The 14,922-nt window shown below is 35.4% G+C and overlaps 2 protein-coding genes and 1 pseudogene across 2 annotated transcripts; all 3 read right to left on the bottom strand.

Annotated features, from left to right (window-relative positions):
* Positions 1-4,081: 4,081 nt before the first annotated feature.
* or90h3 (olfactory receptor, family 90, subfamily H, member 3) lies at positions 4,082-7,431 on the bottom strand. Its single transcript, XM_073905889.1, has one exon. It carries the CDS (start codon positions 5,448-5,450, stop codon positions 4,521-4,523), a length of 930 nt encoding a protein of 309 aa, XP_073761990.1. The 5' UTR covers positions 5,451-7,431; the 3' UTR covers positions 4,082-4,520.
* On the bottom strand, positions 8,642-9,565 carry or136-2 (odorant receptor, family H, subfamily 136, member 2; annotated as a pseudogene).
* On the bottom strand, positions 12,212-13,156 carry or90b1 (odorant receptor, family 90, subfamily B, member 1). The gene is given in 1 exon segment (NM_001128387.1): positions 12,212-13,156. A coding segment is annotated over 1 exon segment (945 nt).
* Between the last annotated feature and the right edge of the window lie 1,766 nt (positions 13,157-14,922).

Raw genomic sequence — 14,922 nt, 5'->3', positions numbered from 1 at the left:
GAAACAAAAATACATCTTTATGGATCTTTACTTACTGTAATATACTAAAGATTTTTGCCATGAACTTAAAATATAAAGTTTTGAATCAACAGTACATGCATTTTTGACTATTCCACAAAAAAGCTTTGCAACAAAAGACAATATTTTGCTAAGATACCACAATTTATTGGGTTAAAAATGAATCAAAATTCTGAAAAAAAAATTCATCAGTGCATATTAACAATCAAAAATAAAGTTTTATCATATTTATGGAACAAAAATTAATAAATGACTTTATGGATCTTTACATACTATAATATTTTAATGATTTTTGTTATTAATAAAAAGTTCTGACTCACATAGTACATGAATGTTTGACTATTTCTCAAAAAATAGCTGTGCAGCATAAGACAATATTTGGCTAAGATACCACAATTAAAAAAAGGGTTAAAAATAAATCAAAACTCTGAGAAAAGAGCCAAAATAAGGCTTTATCAATGCACATTGTAATATTCTAATCCATTTTGACATCCAATAAAAATATTTTCAACATAAGAGAATATTTGGCTAATATACCACAATTTTAAAAAACTATTTGGCTTATGGGGGTTAAAAATAAATCTAAATTCAGAAAAAAACAGACAAAATAAGTTTTTAGCAGTGCATATCAATAATCAAAAAATATGTTTTGATATATTTATAAAGCAAATATTAATAAATCACTTCATGGAAATAATTCTTACTTAATGTAATGATTTTTGACATAAAATAAAAATCGAAAGTTTTGATTCATATTAGTATTTTTGGCTGTTCTTCAAAACATAGCTGTGCGACATTAGACTGGTCTTGTGGTTCAGGGTCACATATAAAGAATAACTATATTATTACCCATTATCTATATAAGCTTACCTTTAGCAGGTGAAACAGTTCTGTATTGTAAGCAGAGCTCAAATGAGTTATATTCAGTATTGAGCGTCTTTGTTATTTATAGTTTGTGGAAAGGGCAGAGATCATGAATATTAAGTCTGTAACTTAAGTCATCTAATATTGGCAGTCATTACATCATTGTGAATTACACTGACAAAAACTCTGAGACCATGCAAATTGTTTAAGCACATTAATATGAAGCACCTTTGCCAGTATTCTGAGTGGTCAGAATAGTAATAATGTACTTGCCTTTTTGTATGCATTGCAGAAATATGAAATCTAATGGAAAAACAGCACATGGTAGATTTTTTCTCAGAGGAAAGTCAAAGCTTTCATTGTGCAATATGCAACATAGGCTCATTCTGAAAACGTAGCCCTATATACATTTCTGGAGATCATGAAATATGCAGCCAGAGGTACATATGGATGTATTTCATCTTAACGCTATGCCGGTATGACGCCGATTTTTTTCCCGCTTACCAGCTGACTACTTGCAGAACCTCCATGTGGATGGCTTTCCTGCTGTTTCCAGTTTGTCCAGAGGTTTGTCATGTACGTCAGTGGACTTGAGACGCATGGAGGAGTTGACCACGCCGACAGGGTCAACCATGAGTGAATTGGAAAAACTAAATTGGCCGTAGTGTATGTGTGAGAATGTGAGTGTGTATGGGTGTTTCCCAGTACTGGGTTGCAGCTGGAAGGGCATCCGTTGTGTAAAACATTTGCTCTGAAACATTACTTTGAAATTGCAGAAGAGAAATTAATGAAAGAACCAGGTATGACAGGTAACACAAAACACAGACGCTGTCACTGATTAAAATCTCTTTAATTTAAACATTAATGGAAACATTTTGGGTATAGTACATCACAAATATGTTATATGGGTTTTGGATAATACAGTGTAAAAAGTGCAGAGTTCCACACAATTCATTCATGTTGTTCCAACACAAATCGTTTAAGTTAACTTAACAAATTCAAGTGAATTAAACTTAAAACAATTTGGTTGTCCTTAAAAATCTCTAGAATTGTGTTGTTTCAGCTTATTTTAAATAAGTAGTTTGAACAAGCAGCAAAATCATATCAATGTCATATTGTCCATGAAGGCCTGCATTCAATTGACTCTTCGCTAAGTCCCGCCCTCCTTAGATACTGTTGCTACTCCTGTCAAGCTTTCATGCCTGGAACGTTTTCTATTACAATGTGTATGCGCCAGTGTCAGACATTGCCAGGGATATTAGTCATTTTTGGCAAACAGGTGAGATATTCGAGAAAGCCAGACAAAAAAGGACTGCAGTGTACATTACAGGGGTTTATTCACCACATAATAGGCAACAATTAGAAAATAACTGAATCCAAAGTGAAGCTAGCTTAGCCTAGCCGTCTCATACGCAGACCATTCAACAGCTTAGTTCATGCACAGCAGGAGAGGTGAACTATAAAAATAATCTAATATTAACAAATTAAACCGCGATTTCCCTTTTTTTAGCAAAAAAGACTGATAGATTAATGGTTGTGCAAAGAAATATACTAACCGATGATTGTATATTGGCTTCATTATCATTCATTCATAGAAAGAGCAGCCAGACAGGGGAAATTGATGGATTTATGTTGAATATTAGCATCATTGTCCCATAAAAATGTACACCTATCACTAGCCCCTTTCACAGTTATACCGGTAAATATCTGGAAAATATCCAGAACGACTTTAACGGTATATTCAAGAAGTGCTGTTCACACAGGCGAGGACATTACAGAATTTTTACAGAAAAGACCCGTTCACACATCCATTCCAAAATACCGGTAAATTCTGTCATCATTCACCACAAATGAGCTTTGAACGGCTGCGCTTGTATTTGTCTACATTTGACTACATTACAAATTATGTGAACAACTTCGATGAAAACATATAGAGAAACACTTTCGCATGTTGAGATGTACATGATATGTGTGTGTGCTTGTGCTAACGGGCTGTTTCACAGGCACACACAAACCTTGAAGGTAAACAAACAGCGGCTTATCATAAGCATCTTATTGATGATTATTTACACAGTTGGCATTAAGAAGAACATATAAACGTTATGTGACTAACTTCTAGCAGCTAAATGTGTCTTAGCTGCACGGACGTAAACGCGTCTGACTGTTTTGATTGGCTAAAGCAGATGTCTCACGTCAGCATGTTCTAGTCGTGCACGCGCACTTTCCAGCAATCTTCCTTCTGCATTCACACAGCGCAGCATTCCTGCAAATTACCGGTAATGTTACAACTTCTCTTTCTGGAAAATAGCCAGAACGAATTTACTGGTATTTTCAAAAAGAACCTGTTCACACATACACACCTTTCCGGAAAAATTGCCGGTAATTTTCCGGAAAGGTCTGTATGTGTGAATGGGGCTGTCTGTACGTATATTTGTGTGCTCTTTATCCAGTTTCTATTCTAGTTTGCAGTTAAGTTGAATAAATAAATAATTTGAAATGCAAATTAAAGTATAAATAGCAGAAGTGAACAAATAGATTTTTCCTACCAGCAAATATTAATCTGACACCAAATATAAAATCAGACACTAACCTGCTATAACATACGTAAATCTCAAAAAGACAGACGAAAACATCAGTGAATTGTACATGGACATCGAGGCTTATAAATGACTAAAAAACAGCTTTCGGGTGAAGTATATCGCAAGTGCTCAGTTTGTGATCATATCTCTGCTTTGTTCTGTTGATATGTATGTAAATATTCGTGGCTTGATACAGATGGAGATATGATTCCTATTAGTATGCCTACTATGGCGAAGGCTTAAACGAAGCAGTGTTCACGATAGAGTGAAAAAAAAAGAAGAAGAAAAAGACCGCTGGGAAACATAACCTGCTTTGTATTTTTGTAGGAAACACAGTTTAGATCTGTTTAGGGTAAGAGGTGTGTGAGTTATTGCTGTCGGTCTACCACTAAATGTGTCAGGAATATCAAAACAAAACTAATTTAACTCAGCTCCTTTAACACCCCTCACAGAGTTTGATCCACACTGGCATTTTTCACCTTGGGTTTTAGATTTTGAAAAGGGAAAAAATTCCACCACCCCGTCCAAACTTTTAGGATACCGGCTATCAGATTTGTACAATCCATATACACAACGCTATGGCCTGTTTCCCTCGCTCGAAAGCGTGACAGAGCTCCAACGCGTAGCTACGATTGCTAAGCCCCGATTGGTGGAGGTTTTTGGGTGTGGCTTAGCGAAGGGTCAATTTCTGTTATCCTCATTCAAAAAGAGCAGAAAGACAAGTGAAAATTAAGCAGTAAAATAAACATGTTCGTATTGTGACTTATAAATAAATCACATCAATGACTAACATTAATCACATCTGTTAACTAAAAAAAATCAACATTTACTTTTAATTCATTCCTCCTCATTCAAAATGTTGATGATTTCCCCCCTTCAGCAGCACATTTAAGAAGTTCTGATATGAAGCAAGTCAATAGATACTGAATTTGTGGGTGAACGTTATTCAGGTTCATTCAAAGTTGTGCACTCTATAAGCAACTATACAGAGTTTCTGATGACATTGATGTATAAAACAATATCTTTAATAAACAGAAAACTGAATACATCAAATTATTGCTATGTGTGCAAGTGTGATGGCACAATCTTTACAATAATAACTTTAAATGTAAAGAATCGCTTCATTTGTTTCATAAACTTCTCATCACGGACCCCATATATCAAAGGGCTCAGTAATCTTGGCATAATATTGCTGAACACATAAAAACAGAAAGTAATCTTAGTTCTCTGTAGAGGAAACAGAGGTACAATCACCGTATGCATAAAAGGGTTGATAAAGGAAAGCATACAAAGCAGTAACTGAACACCATGCAGCAATATGGTATTCCGAGCTTTGTTTGCTGAACCCTTTGAAACGGCCTTTCTGGCAGTAAATATGACTCTGCAGTATGTGTAGCTGATGATTATCCACACCACTGACATATATATGACCAGTGAAGCAGTGTAGTGGTCATCGTGGGCTTTTGAAGGGAACATATACGTTGGGTAGCAAAATATAAATGATCTGAAGAAAGATAAGGGTTGGGTTACAAGTGAAATTATTATATTTACCATAGAACTTATAGCTCCTAAACACCATAGAAAACATATAAAGAAATAAGTTCTTTGCGGTGTGCAGATCTGAGAGTGATACAGTGGTTTACAGATAGCAATGAACCGTTCGATGGCCATACCGGCCAGATTCAAAGGAGTGATCATGAAGAACACTTTACCAAGTATCATCAATATGTAACACAATGAAGCATTAACAACTGGTGCAGCGTAGGTCAACACGTATAAAATCACTGACACACATATCATGAGCATGTCATTGATGACCAGGTGAATGTATAAGATGTATCTGGAGTCTCTTGAAAACATTGGATTGGAGAAGAAGGTCAACACTAGCATTCCGTTGATGACGTTAATGATAAATCCAAGAGAAACAATCACAATGTTTTTGGCGAGAGCTTCTTCATAGCTATCCACAATCCAGACCGTTGTGTTCATTTTACAGGTCTTTGCAAGCAATGAGCTGAAACAGGAAGAGGAGAAAGTGTATAGTGAATCATGAAAGCTTTTCTTTCAAAGACATAGACAGACTTACCTTCGAAGGTAAATCTGGTTCAGGATTGTGCTTTCACAGGGGTTGTAGTCTGTAGAGTGCTTGTTAAGTGTATGTTAAAAGCTTGTGTTATATATGTATTCTTAAAAAGGCAGAGCTCATGAATATTAAGTATAGTCATTGCCCTTAGGGCACTTTAGAGGGCACCTATTATGCAAAAATCACTTTTTATAAAGGGATTAAACACAGTTGTGTGGCAACAGTTTGTAAATATAACCAATCTCTAATAGGAAACATGTTTAATATTCATTATTTATAATCACACTTTGATTGACAGAAACACTTTGACTGACATTCTCCCTTTATACGTGTCATCAGAAAGAGAAAGCCTTACCTATTAGTGATGATATCTCCCTCATTTCCATAGGACGTTAAGCTGCGGACACACTTGACTTTTCTCCCCATAGACTACCATTCATACGCACGTGAATGTGTCAGACTGGAAACGCAGGGTCATGCGTTAAGTTTTGCAGTTCGCTGCGGTGCAAAGTTCAAGCTTGGTGAACTCTGACCTGCAAATCGCATCACTTGACTGCGTGAGAACAATCGAGGATTCAAACATGACCTCTCTGGACGGAAATTTAAAACATGGCTCAATCACTCGCTTTTTTATTGTCTATTCCAGAGGTTCCCAAACTTTTCAGCCCGCGACCCCCAAAATAACAATGACAGTGACACGTGACCCCTAATACCTTCTGGGATGGTAATAAATACAGAAACCGTGCATGCAGTCGTGCACACACACACACCAATAGAGCCAAGTCTATTCTTTGCTTAATTTGCTTAACTATAAATGAAAGTTTTTTTCAGTAGGTTATGGATAAAATATGGTAATTCTTACGGTTTAATAAAAATAAATAGATTTTTGGAAATCACCAGGCGACCCCCACTTCATTGTCCCGCGACCCCTCGGGGGTCCCGACCCCCACTTTGAGAACCACTGGTCTAATCATCTTGTTTAATCCCACCCCTTTTCGCAGCACCGTATGACAGAATTTCGCACACACAAACTCTAGTTTGACCGCAGCTTTAGTATTGTTTTTTAATCTGACACTATGCTGACACATAGGCATTTGTAGCTCCGCCCTCCTCTGAAAAGATCACAATCTCATTTGAATTTAAAGCGACAGCCACCAAATTGGCACAATTAAGATCTAAAAGGTGCAGTTATAAAACAGTATCTGTGAGTTATTTTGAGCTGAAACTTCACATACACACTCTATTGACATCAGAGACTTATTTTACATCTTGTAAAAAGGGGGCATAATAGGTCTTTTAAAATTAGACTATGGCAGTGAAATGTTTTCTAACAAAACTAACATCAGTGCAACGAAACATCGTGATTGCAGTCTTATAGACTTATATAAAGCTTCACCTATCATTTTGTAGTCTTATGACTTTTCAGTTTCATATGTGGTGGTTTCAAGACCTTTTTGCTGCATTGCAAAATGTTTCAGAGCACAATTCATGTATAGCAGTATTTGTTAATTGCACACTCCTGCCATGCCGTTAACTGATTAATTTGTAAAATCAATGGAAATGTTGACATGTTACACAAAGGATCTTAGTTAGGCTAATATTATATTAAATTTTTGACAGGAAAGAAAATGAGGCTCTGAGGAATATACAGTACATTCAGTGGAGAGTTCCCACCACAAAAAGACCAAAATGGTAATTGCTACAAGCATGTTAAGTTTTTAAAGTTAAATGGTAAATCTGTTATCATGAAATTATGACCAGTGTTACCAATGAAAATGGTAGCACAATAGACTCTTAAGTCATCATTAACCATTTCACCTACTGAGGCTTGTCTTACTCCTTGTAGAGGCACTATTTTAGCAAACACACTGAACTTATTTACAATGACACAGCCTTTTATTTAAGAAACAACATACTACTTAATAATTATTTATGTTTAAACCACATAGATATTTACCACCAGGCCACTAATAAATTCAGGCATTACATATGAACATACAGTTACAAATTCGAGAATTTAAACAGAAATTACAACAGCATGAAAATCAGATCTATAGTGAATAAATGTACCATAATAAAAAGCATACAATTATTACTATAACACTGCTTGGAATAATTTACTAGTTCAAAAAATAGTTTCCTGCATGTGACATATTCTATACAGTGCAATTGTTTCAAATTCCCAAACAAAGAAAACATTTGTAGCAACTAACATGGCAATTTCAATATTTTTGCCACAGTGCATGTTTTTTTTTTTTTTTTTATTAACAATACCAACTCAACATTGATAGGAAATAGTATCATATATAAATTAATTATCAGCAAAACGGCAGCAGATTTAACAAAAAGAAATTGACTAAAATGTCTCACTAAGTGAAGTCAGTTTTGAGCAAAGTTAATTATTAACACTTTAGTAGTAGTTTAGGTCACAATTCATGCTAGTAACTACTGGCTTATTACCTGCCTATTATTAAGACATCAACTGTTCATTAGTAGTTATAAAGTGTGATCTTTTTTTACATCCTTTATCCTACTCAAAACCTTAAACCCAACTTCTACATTTCTATGTATTAATAAACAGCTAATTAACCCAACTTCTATTTCTATGTATTAATAAACAGCTAATTAATTAACAGTTTATTAAGCTAGCAGTGATTTGATTTGATTTTTATTTATTTATTTTTGAACAGAAATATCATAAATAAAATATCATTTACAAAAAATACATTTCAACATGGTCGTAAATGGAGTGGGATAAAGCACAAGCTTATTATTTTCCCACATACATCATTCGTCTATTATACTTAAACTTATTTCTTCTTTTACTTATCTCTTCTGTTTACATGAGACATATTTTATCATTTATAGCTTGTTAATACTGCGAAATGTTACTTAAACTAAAGTGATACCAGTTAATTTGCCAGTTTCAAACCATATTGTGATACTTTTTTAGTCTTATTCGATGATATTCATACATTTTTCGAGACACTTTTTGAGTCACTTTACAGTCACTGATGCTCTCAAATTTCAAACAAATATCGTAATTTAAAAGAAATGCAAATAAGGTAAGCATATTGTTCCTTTATAAAATGTATAATCATAATTTTGATGGCAGGATCTTTACAATAGCAACTTTACAAGTAAAGTATTCCTTTAATTGTTTTAGAAACCTTTGGTCTCGGACTCCATATATCAAAGGACTGAGTAATCTTGGCATTATATTTGTTATTAGATAATTAAAGAAAGTGATTTTTGTTCTGTGAACAGGAAAAAAAGGAGTGAGGATCATATCCAACACAGGAGCAATGTAAGAGAGCATACAAAGCAGTAACTGGACACCATGCAGCAATATCGTACTCCGAGCCTTATTTACTGAACCCTTTGAAATGGCTCTTTTGGCAGTGAACAAGACTCTGCAGTATGTGTAAAAGAGAATTATCCACACCACTGACATATAGATGACCTGTGAAGCAGTGGTGCGATCCTTGTGTGCTTTGGAAGGAAATAAACTGACTGGATAGCAAGGTACTGAAGACCTGAAGAACGACATAGGTTGGATTGAAAATAAAATAACGATATCCGCCAGAGAAGGAATGACTCCTACAATCCATAGCAAGCATATAAAGATGTAGGTTCTTTGTGGTGTGCAAATCTGCGAGTGATGCAGTGGTTTACAGATAGCAATGAACCGTTCGATGGCCATACCGGCCAGATTTAAAGGAGTGATCATGAATGTGGTTGTTCCAAGAACCAACAATATGCAACACAATGAAGCATTTACAAGGGGTGCAGTATAGGTCAACACATATAAAATTACTGACACACATATCATGAGCATGTCATTGATGACCAGGTGAATGTATAAGATGTATCTGGAGTCTCTTGAAAACATTGGATTGGAGAAGAAAGTCACCACTAACATTCCGTTAATGACATTAATGATAAATCCAAGAGAAACAATCACAATGTTTTTGGCGAGAGCTTCTTCATAGCTATCCACAATCCAGATTGTTGAGTTCATATTGTGGTTCTTTTCGAGCCAGAATCTGAAACACAATGGTGGTTAGTAAATGTATTTTAAACTTAGTTTATTCCTTTATATGAAGTCTTATTGATAGGCTTACCTTGCAGCTAAATATCTGGTTTTGTTTTGTGGGCAGTCTGAAGCTCACAAGTAATTAGTATGGGGCTCATGTGATATTTATGATTTGTGGAAGGAAAAAAAATGACAATAATTGCCCTTGGGACACTTTTACATGACACGTGATGTTATTTTCATGTAGTATGACTTCACATGCAAGTAACACAATGCATTTTATAAAAGAAGCTTTCTCCATGTGTGTGTGTGTGCGTGTGTGTGCGTGTGTGTGTGTGTGTGTGTGTGTATATATAAATATAAATATAGATATAGATAGATATATACACAGTTGAAGTCAGAATTATTAGCCCCCTGAATTATTAACACCCCAGTTCATTTTTTTGCCCAAATTCTGTTTAACGGGGAGAAGATTTCTTCAACACATTTATAAACATAATAGTTTAATAACTCATCTCTAATAACAGATTTCTTTTATCTTTTCCATGATGACAGTAAATAATATTTTACTGGATATTTTTCAAGAAACTTCTATACAGTTTAAAGTGACATTTTAAAGCTTAACTAGGTTAATTAGGTTAACTATGCAGGTTAGGCTAATTAGGCAAGTCATTGTATAATGATGGTTTGTTCTGTAGACTATTAGGAAAAAATATAGCTTAAAGGGGCTAATATTTGTGTCCTTAAAATGGTGTTTAAAAAATTAAAAACTGCTTTCAGTAGCTGAAATAAAACAAGTAAGATTTTTTCCAAAGAAAAAATATTATCAGACATACTGTGAAAGTTTCCTTGCTCTGTTAAACATCATTTAGGAAATATTTAAAAAAGAAATTAAAAATCAAAGGGGGGCTAATAATTGTGTAGTTATCACTGTTGTTTCCAAAATCTGTCAGATCATTGCAATGTTGCAAAGTCAACATATGCTCATTCTGAAAACGAAGCCCTACACTGTAAAAATATTTGTAAAGAACAATTTTCCAGAAGCTGGGGTGCTGGAAAAAAAAAAAGTAAAATAACGGCCGTTAAATTACAGAAATTTACTGTAGAATAACATAGGTTGAATTACAGAAATTTACAAGAAATTTAAATTTAAGGAAATTTCTGTAATTTTTTGTCCATTATTGTTTTCACGAATCCACAAGAGTCCGTTTAGTATGCTTTTTCATATCTCAATTATCTCTCACAAGTGCCATTTGTGCCTGCTGTTATTGCAAAAACACTCCAGAAGCTGCTGTTGACTGACTGACCCACCATCATCCTTCCCTAAACCCAACCAATTTTATCCCTAAACCCAACCAATCGATATCGAGAATTTTGGTAAAAATCTGCGGATTTCTGCGGAATTATTTTGGGAGTATCATAACTGAAACCTTAATGTATGAAATAAAAAGTAATACATTTTAAACTCTTATTTAATGTTTAAAATGCAAATCCAATTAGATTTACTTTATTTTGTAAACAAAGCAATTCTCTCATATACCCCTACTAAAAGACAGAAAACAGTTTTGTACTTAACAAACTGTGTAGTACATAAATCAGATGAACATTTTCATATTAGTCAATAATATTACTGTAATTAATAAAAAACTGAATAAATTTATGATTTACACATTTACTTAAATAAATAAACTGAATTAATGATGGGCTAAAAATCTGCGGAAAATCTGCAGGAAATCTGCGGAATTTTGCGCGCGGAGACTCCGTGTGGGCCTAGTAAGCAGTCAGCTGGGAAGCGCGAAAAGGGATGGTGTCATACTGCCCCGTAGCGTTCGTAAAAAAATTTAATACAGCCATACGTATCTCTGGCTGCATAATTTGCGGTAAATAGCACTACGTTTTTTAAAATGAGTTTTTGTTGAAAACATGGCTCTTAACCAGAGAAACAATAATAAAGTAAACTACTACAAAAATAAAATATAATAACACAACTGGGAAATATATATGCCACTACAAAAGAAATAAAAAAGAGAAGCAGTGTATAGTTAATAATGATTTGCCAAATCGTAATACAGCATTTACAGTATGTTTTATTGTAAACATTATTTACAATACATTAAATTTAAGTGTGCAATCTTTACACAAGAGTCATTGTCGATTTAAAAAACATGGGAAACATACAAGGGCAACACTTTACAGTAAAGTTGTGTTAATGTTAGTTACGCATTTACCACAAACAATTTATGTTTATGAACAATTTATTACAGTATTTATGTCTGTTAACATTAGTTAATGAAATAAAGTTGTTCATTATTAGTTCTTATTCACTCACAGTGCATTAACTAATGTTAACAAGCAGGAATTCAGATCTTATTAAAGCATTAGTAAATGGTGAACTATGATTAATAAATTCTGTACAAGTAGTGTTCATAATTAGTTCAGGTTAGTAAATACATTAACTAATAAAACCTTATTGTAAAGTGTGACCCACACAAGGATTTTTTTTTCACAGTGAAAAGTGTGTAACAGGTATTGATTAAAACTAAACACTGTTAAATAACAGCACAGGAAGACACGTTTCATAATTAAGCTTAACTTTCACATCAGTGGGAAACTTATATTCTGTTTTTCTGCTCATCGTTTGACTGATCCAACCTTTACAGCGTGCAATCTGCATGATAAAAGTCCCTTCATGTGTTTGTTAAAATGTTTATCCCGAACCCCATAAATCAGGGGAGTAAGCAATCGTGGTAATATATTGGTAAGAAGATAATTTAAAAAGGTTAGTCTTGCTCGATCTATAGGTGAAAGTGGGACAAATATCTTGTCTACGACAGCACTGATATAGGACAGCATACAGAGCAGAAGCTGGGCTCCGTGTAGCAGGATGGTGCTTTGGGCTTTTTTTGCTGAGGATTTATTAGTAGAGGCCTTTTTGGCTGTGATCAGCACTTGGCAATATGTGTATACGAGTATTAGACACACAACAGAGGAATAAAGACCATTCATACATTTGTTTTGGACTTCATGATATGGTGTGATATACAAAATTGAGGCACTGCAAGAAGTAACTGTTGATGAAATAGTCAAAGGACGAACAATTGAAAGGAGAATCAAGTCAGCCAATGCAGGTAAAACTCCAACACTCCATATCAGAGAGATGAGGATGTACGTCCTGCGCACTGTGCAAATCTGATGGTGATGCAGTGGTTTGCAGACGGCAATGTAACGCTCAATAGCCATACCAGCCAAAGTCAGAGGAGTGTTCTTATGGGTTGCTGATGATATTATTAGCAGTGTAACACAGAACGGGATGGGTACATTTTGCCACGCATAAGCCATCACAAAAAGCATTACAGTAATACAAACCATTAGCATGTCATTCATAACCAAGTGAATATATAATATGTACCTTGGATCTGTATAGAAAATTGAACTCCTGAAAAATGTGAGTACAAACATTCCATTTACCGAGACAATTATGACAGCAAGAAGGACAACTGTAAAATTTTTTGCAAACGAATCTGAAAATTGCTCTTGTAGACTATATAGAAACCTTGTAGAGTTCGTTGCGGTCATTTTGAAGATAAAAAAGACCGTTCTTGTTTTTTTCTCTCTCTCTCTCAATCTTATGCAGATTTTTCCATTGACTTCAGCTGATGTCAGGCACAAAAAAGGAGAAAACCTTTATTAGGTTAACGAAAGGCTTTGATGAATTTGAAAAGGGATCTTACCTTTCAGCTTGGTAAATAGTTTTGACTAGAGAAGTGAACTAACCAGTTTATATAGTTATTTGTAGAAGGTGTAGAGGAGGGAGAAAATGCACAAAAGAAAGGGGAGGGAGTGAAGGAGGTAAGGAGGGAGGTAAAAAGTATTTCATTAGTAGACTTTAAATATGTGTGTGTGTTTAATTTCTATAGTAAAGATGGGTGCAGAGGTACACAATCTAGAAATGTCAACAAAAAGGTCACCACAGCAAAAAGGTCACTGGTTTGAGCCTCAGCTGGGTCAGATGTCATTTCTGTGTGGAGTTTACATGTTCTCCCCGTGTTCGCGTGGGTTTCATCTGGTGACTTCGCTTTCCTCCACAAGTCCAAAGACATGCGCTCTAGGTGAATTGGATAAGCTAAATTGTCCATAGTGTATGTGTTTAAATGAGAGTGTATGGGTGTTTCCCAGTGATGGGTTGCAGCTGGAAGGGCATCCGTTGCATAAAATATATGCTGGATAAGATGGTGGTTCATTCTGTTGTGGTGACCACAGATTAATAAAGGGACTAAGCAGAAAAGAAAATGAACGAATGAATGAATGAATATGATTAGTTTTCTCGCAAAAGTCAGTGTCATTGAAAAAGTCAGCCACAGCCTTATTACTCTGTAGTCCAAGACCGGTTACTCACTGAAGCTAAGCAGGGCTGAGCCTGGTCAGTACCTGGATGGGAGACCACATGAGAAAGCTAAGTTGCTGTTGGAAGTGGTGTTAGTGAGGCCAGCAGAGGGCGCTCAACCTGTGGTCTGTGTGAGTCCTAATGCCCCAGTAAAAGTGAGGGGGGCGCCATAAGGTCAGTGGTCGCCGTGTTTCGGATGAGACGTTAAACTGAGGTCCTGACTCTCTGTGTTCATTAAAAATCCTGTGGCACTTCCCCATCCACTTAATCGTCTCTATCACTGTTTCTCCACTCTACCTATAGCTGGTGTGTGATAGCACACTGGTGCCATTGTCCTGTGGCTGCCGCACTGGTGGTGGTCTGGAGGGAACCCCCCTCATGATTGTGAAGCGCTTTGGGTGTGGCCATACAAAATAAATGTGCTATACAAGTACAAATTACATTAAATAATTATTGCAGCCTTTCCTGATATTAATTTAAAATAAGAGGCCTTGTGATATGATCAACATAGGTTCATTCTGAAAATGTAGCTCTATATACATTTCTGAAAATCGCGAAAAATGTAGTCAGAAGTACGTATGGCTGCATTTATTTTTTTTTAAAGAACGCTATGGGGTGGCATGATGTCGTCCTTTTCGGAGCTTACCAGCTGAGTGCTTACCTCTGTATAGACGGCTTTTGCATTGTTACCAGTTTGCCCAGTTAGCTCGCAATGTACGGTGGCAGGCTTAGAACGCATAGAGGAGTTGACCAAAATGACGGAGTTCGAGTCTGGTGAAGGAAAGTTCCAGAATGCAGGTAAGACAAAAACAGAAGACAAAAAATAATATAAACAAGTAAATAACGTTGAGAATGTGGTAAAATTTAAAAATGTGGTAAAAATCAGGCGAGGGATTTTCTTTTTCTGGATTGCTTTTTAAAACTCTCGATTGGACTTAGGGAAGTCAAGTGGTGCTCG

This window comes from Danio rerio, chromosome 6 (assembly GCF_049306965.1).
Source record: "Danio rerio strain Tuebingen ecotype United States chromosome 6, GRCz12tu, whole genome shotgun sequence".
NCBI lineage: Eukaryota > Metazoa > Chordata > Actinopteri > Cypriniformes > Danionidae > Danio > Danio rerio.
This window is presented reverse-complemented; position numbering and strand designations above follow the sequence as displayed.

What these genes read in the sequence shown, in the direction of transcription:
- or90h3 (XM_073905889.1), bottom strand. Translation starts at nt 5,450, where the DNA reads ATGAACACAACGGTCTGGATTGTGGATAGCTATGAAGAAGCTCTCGCC.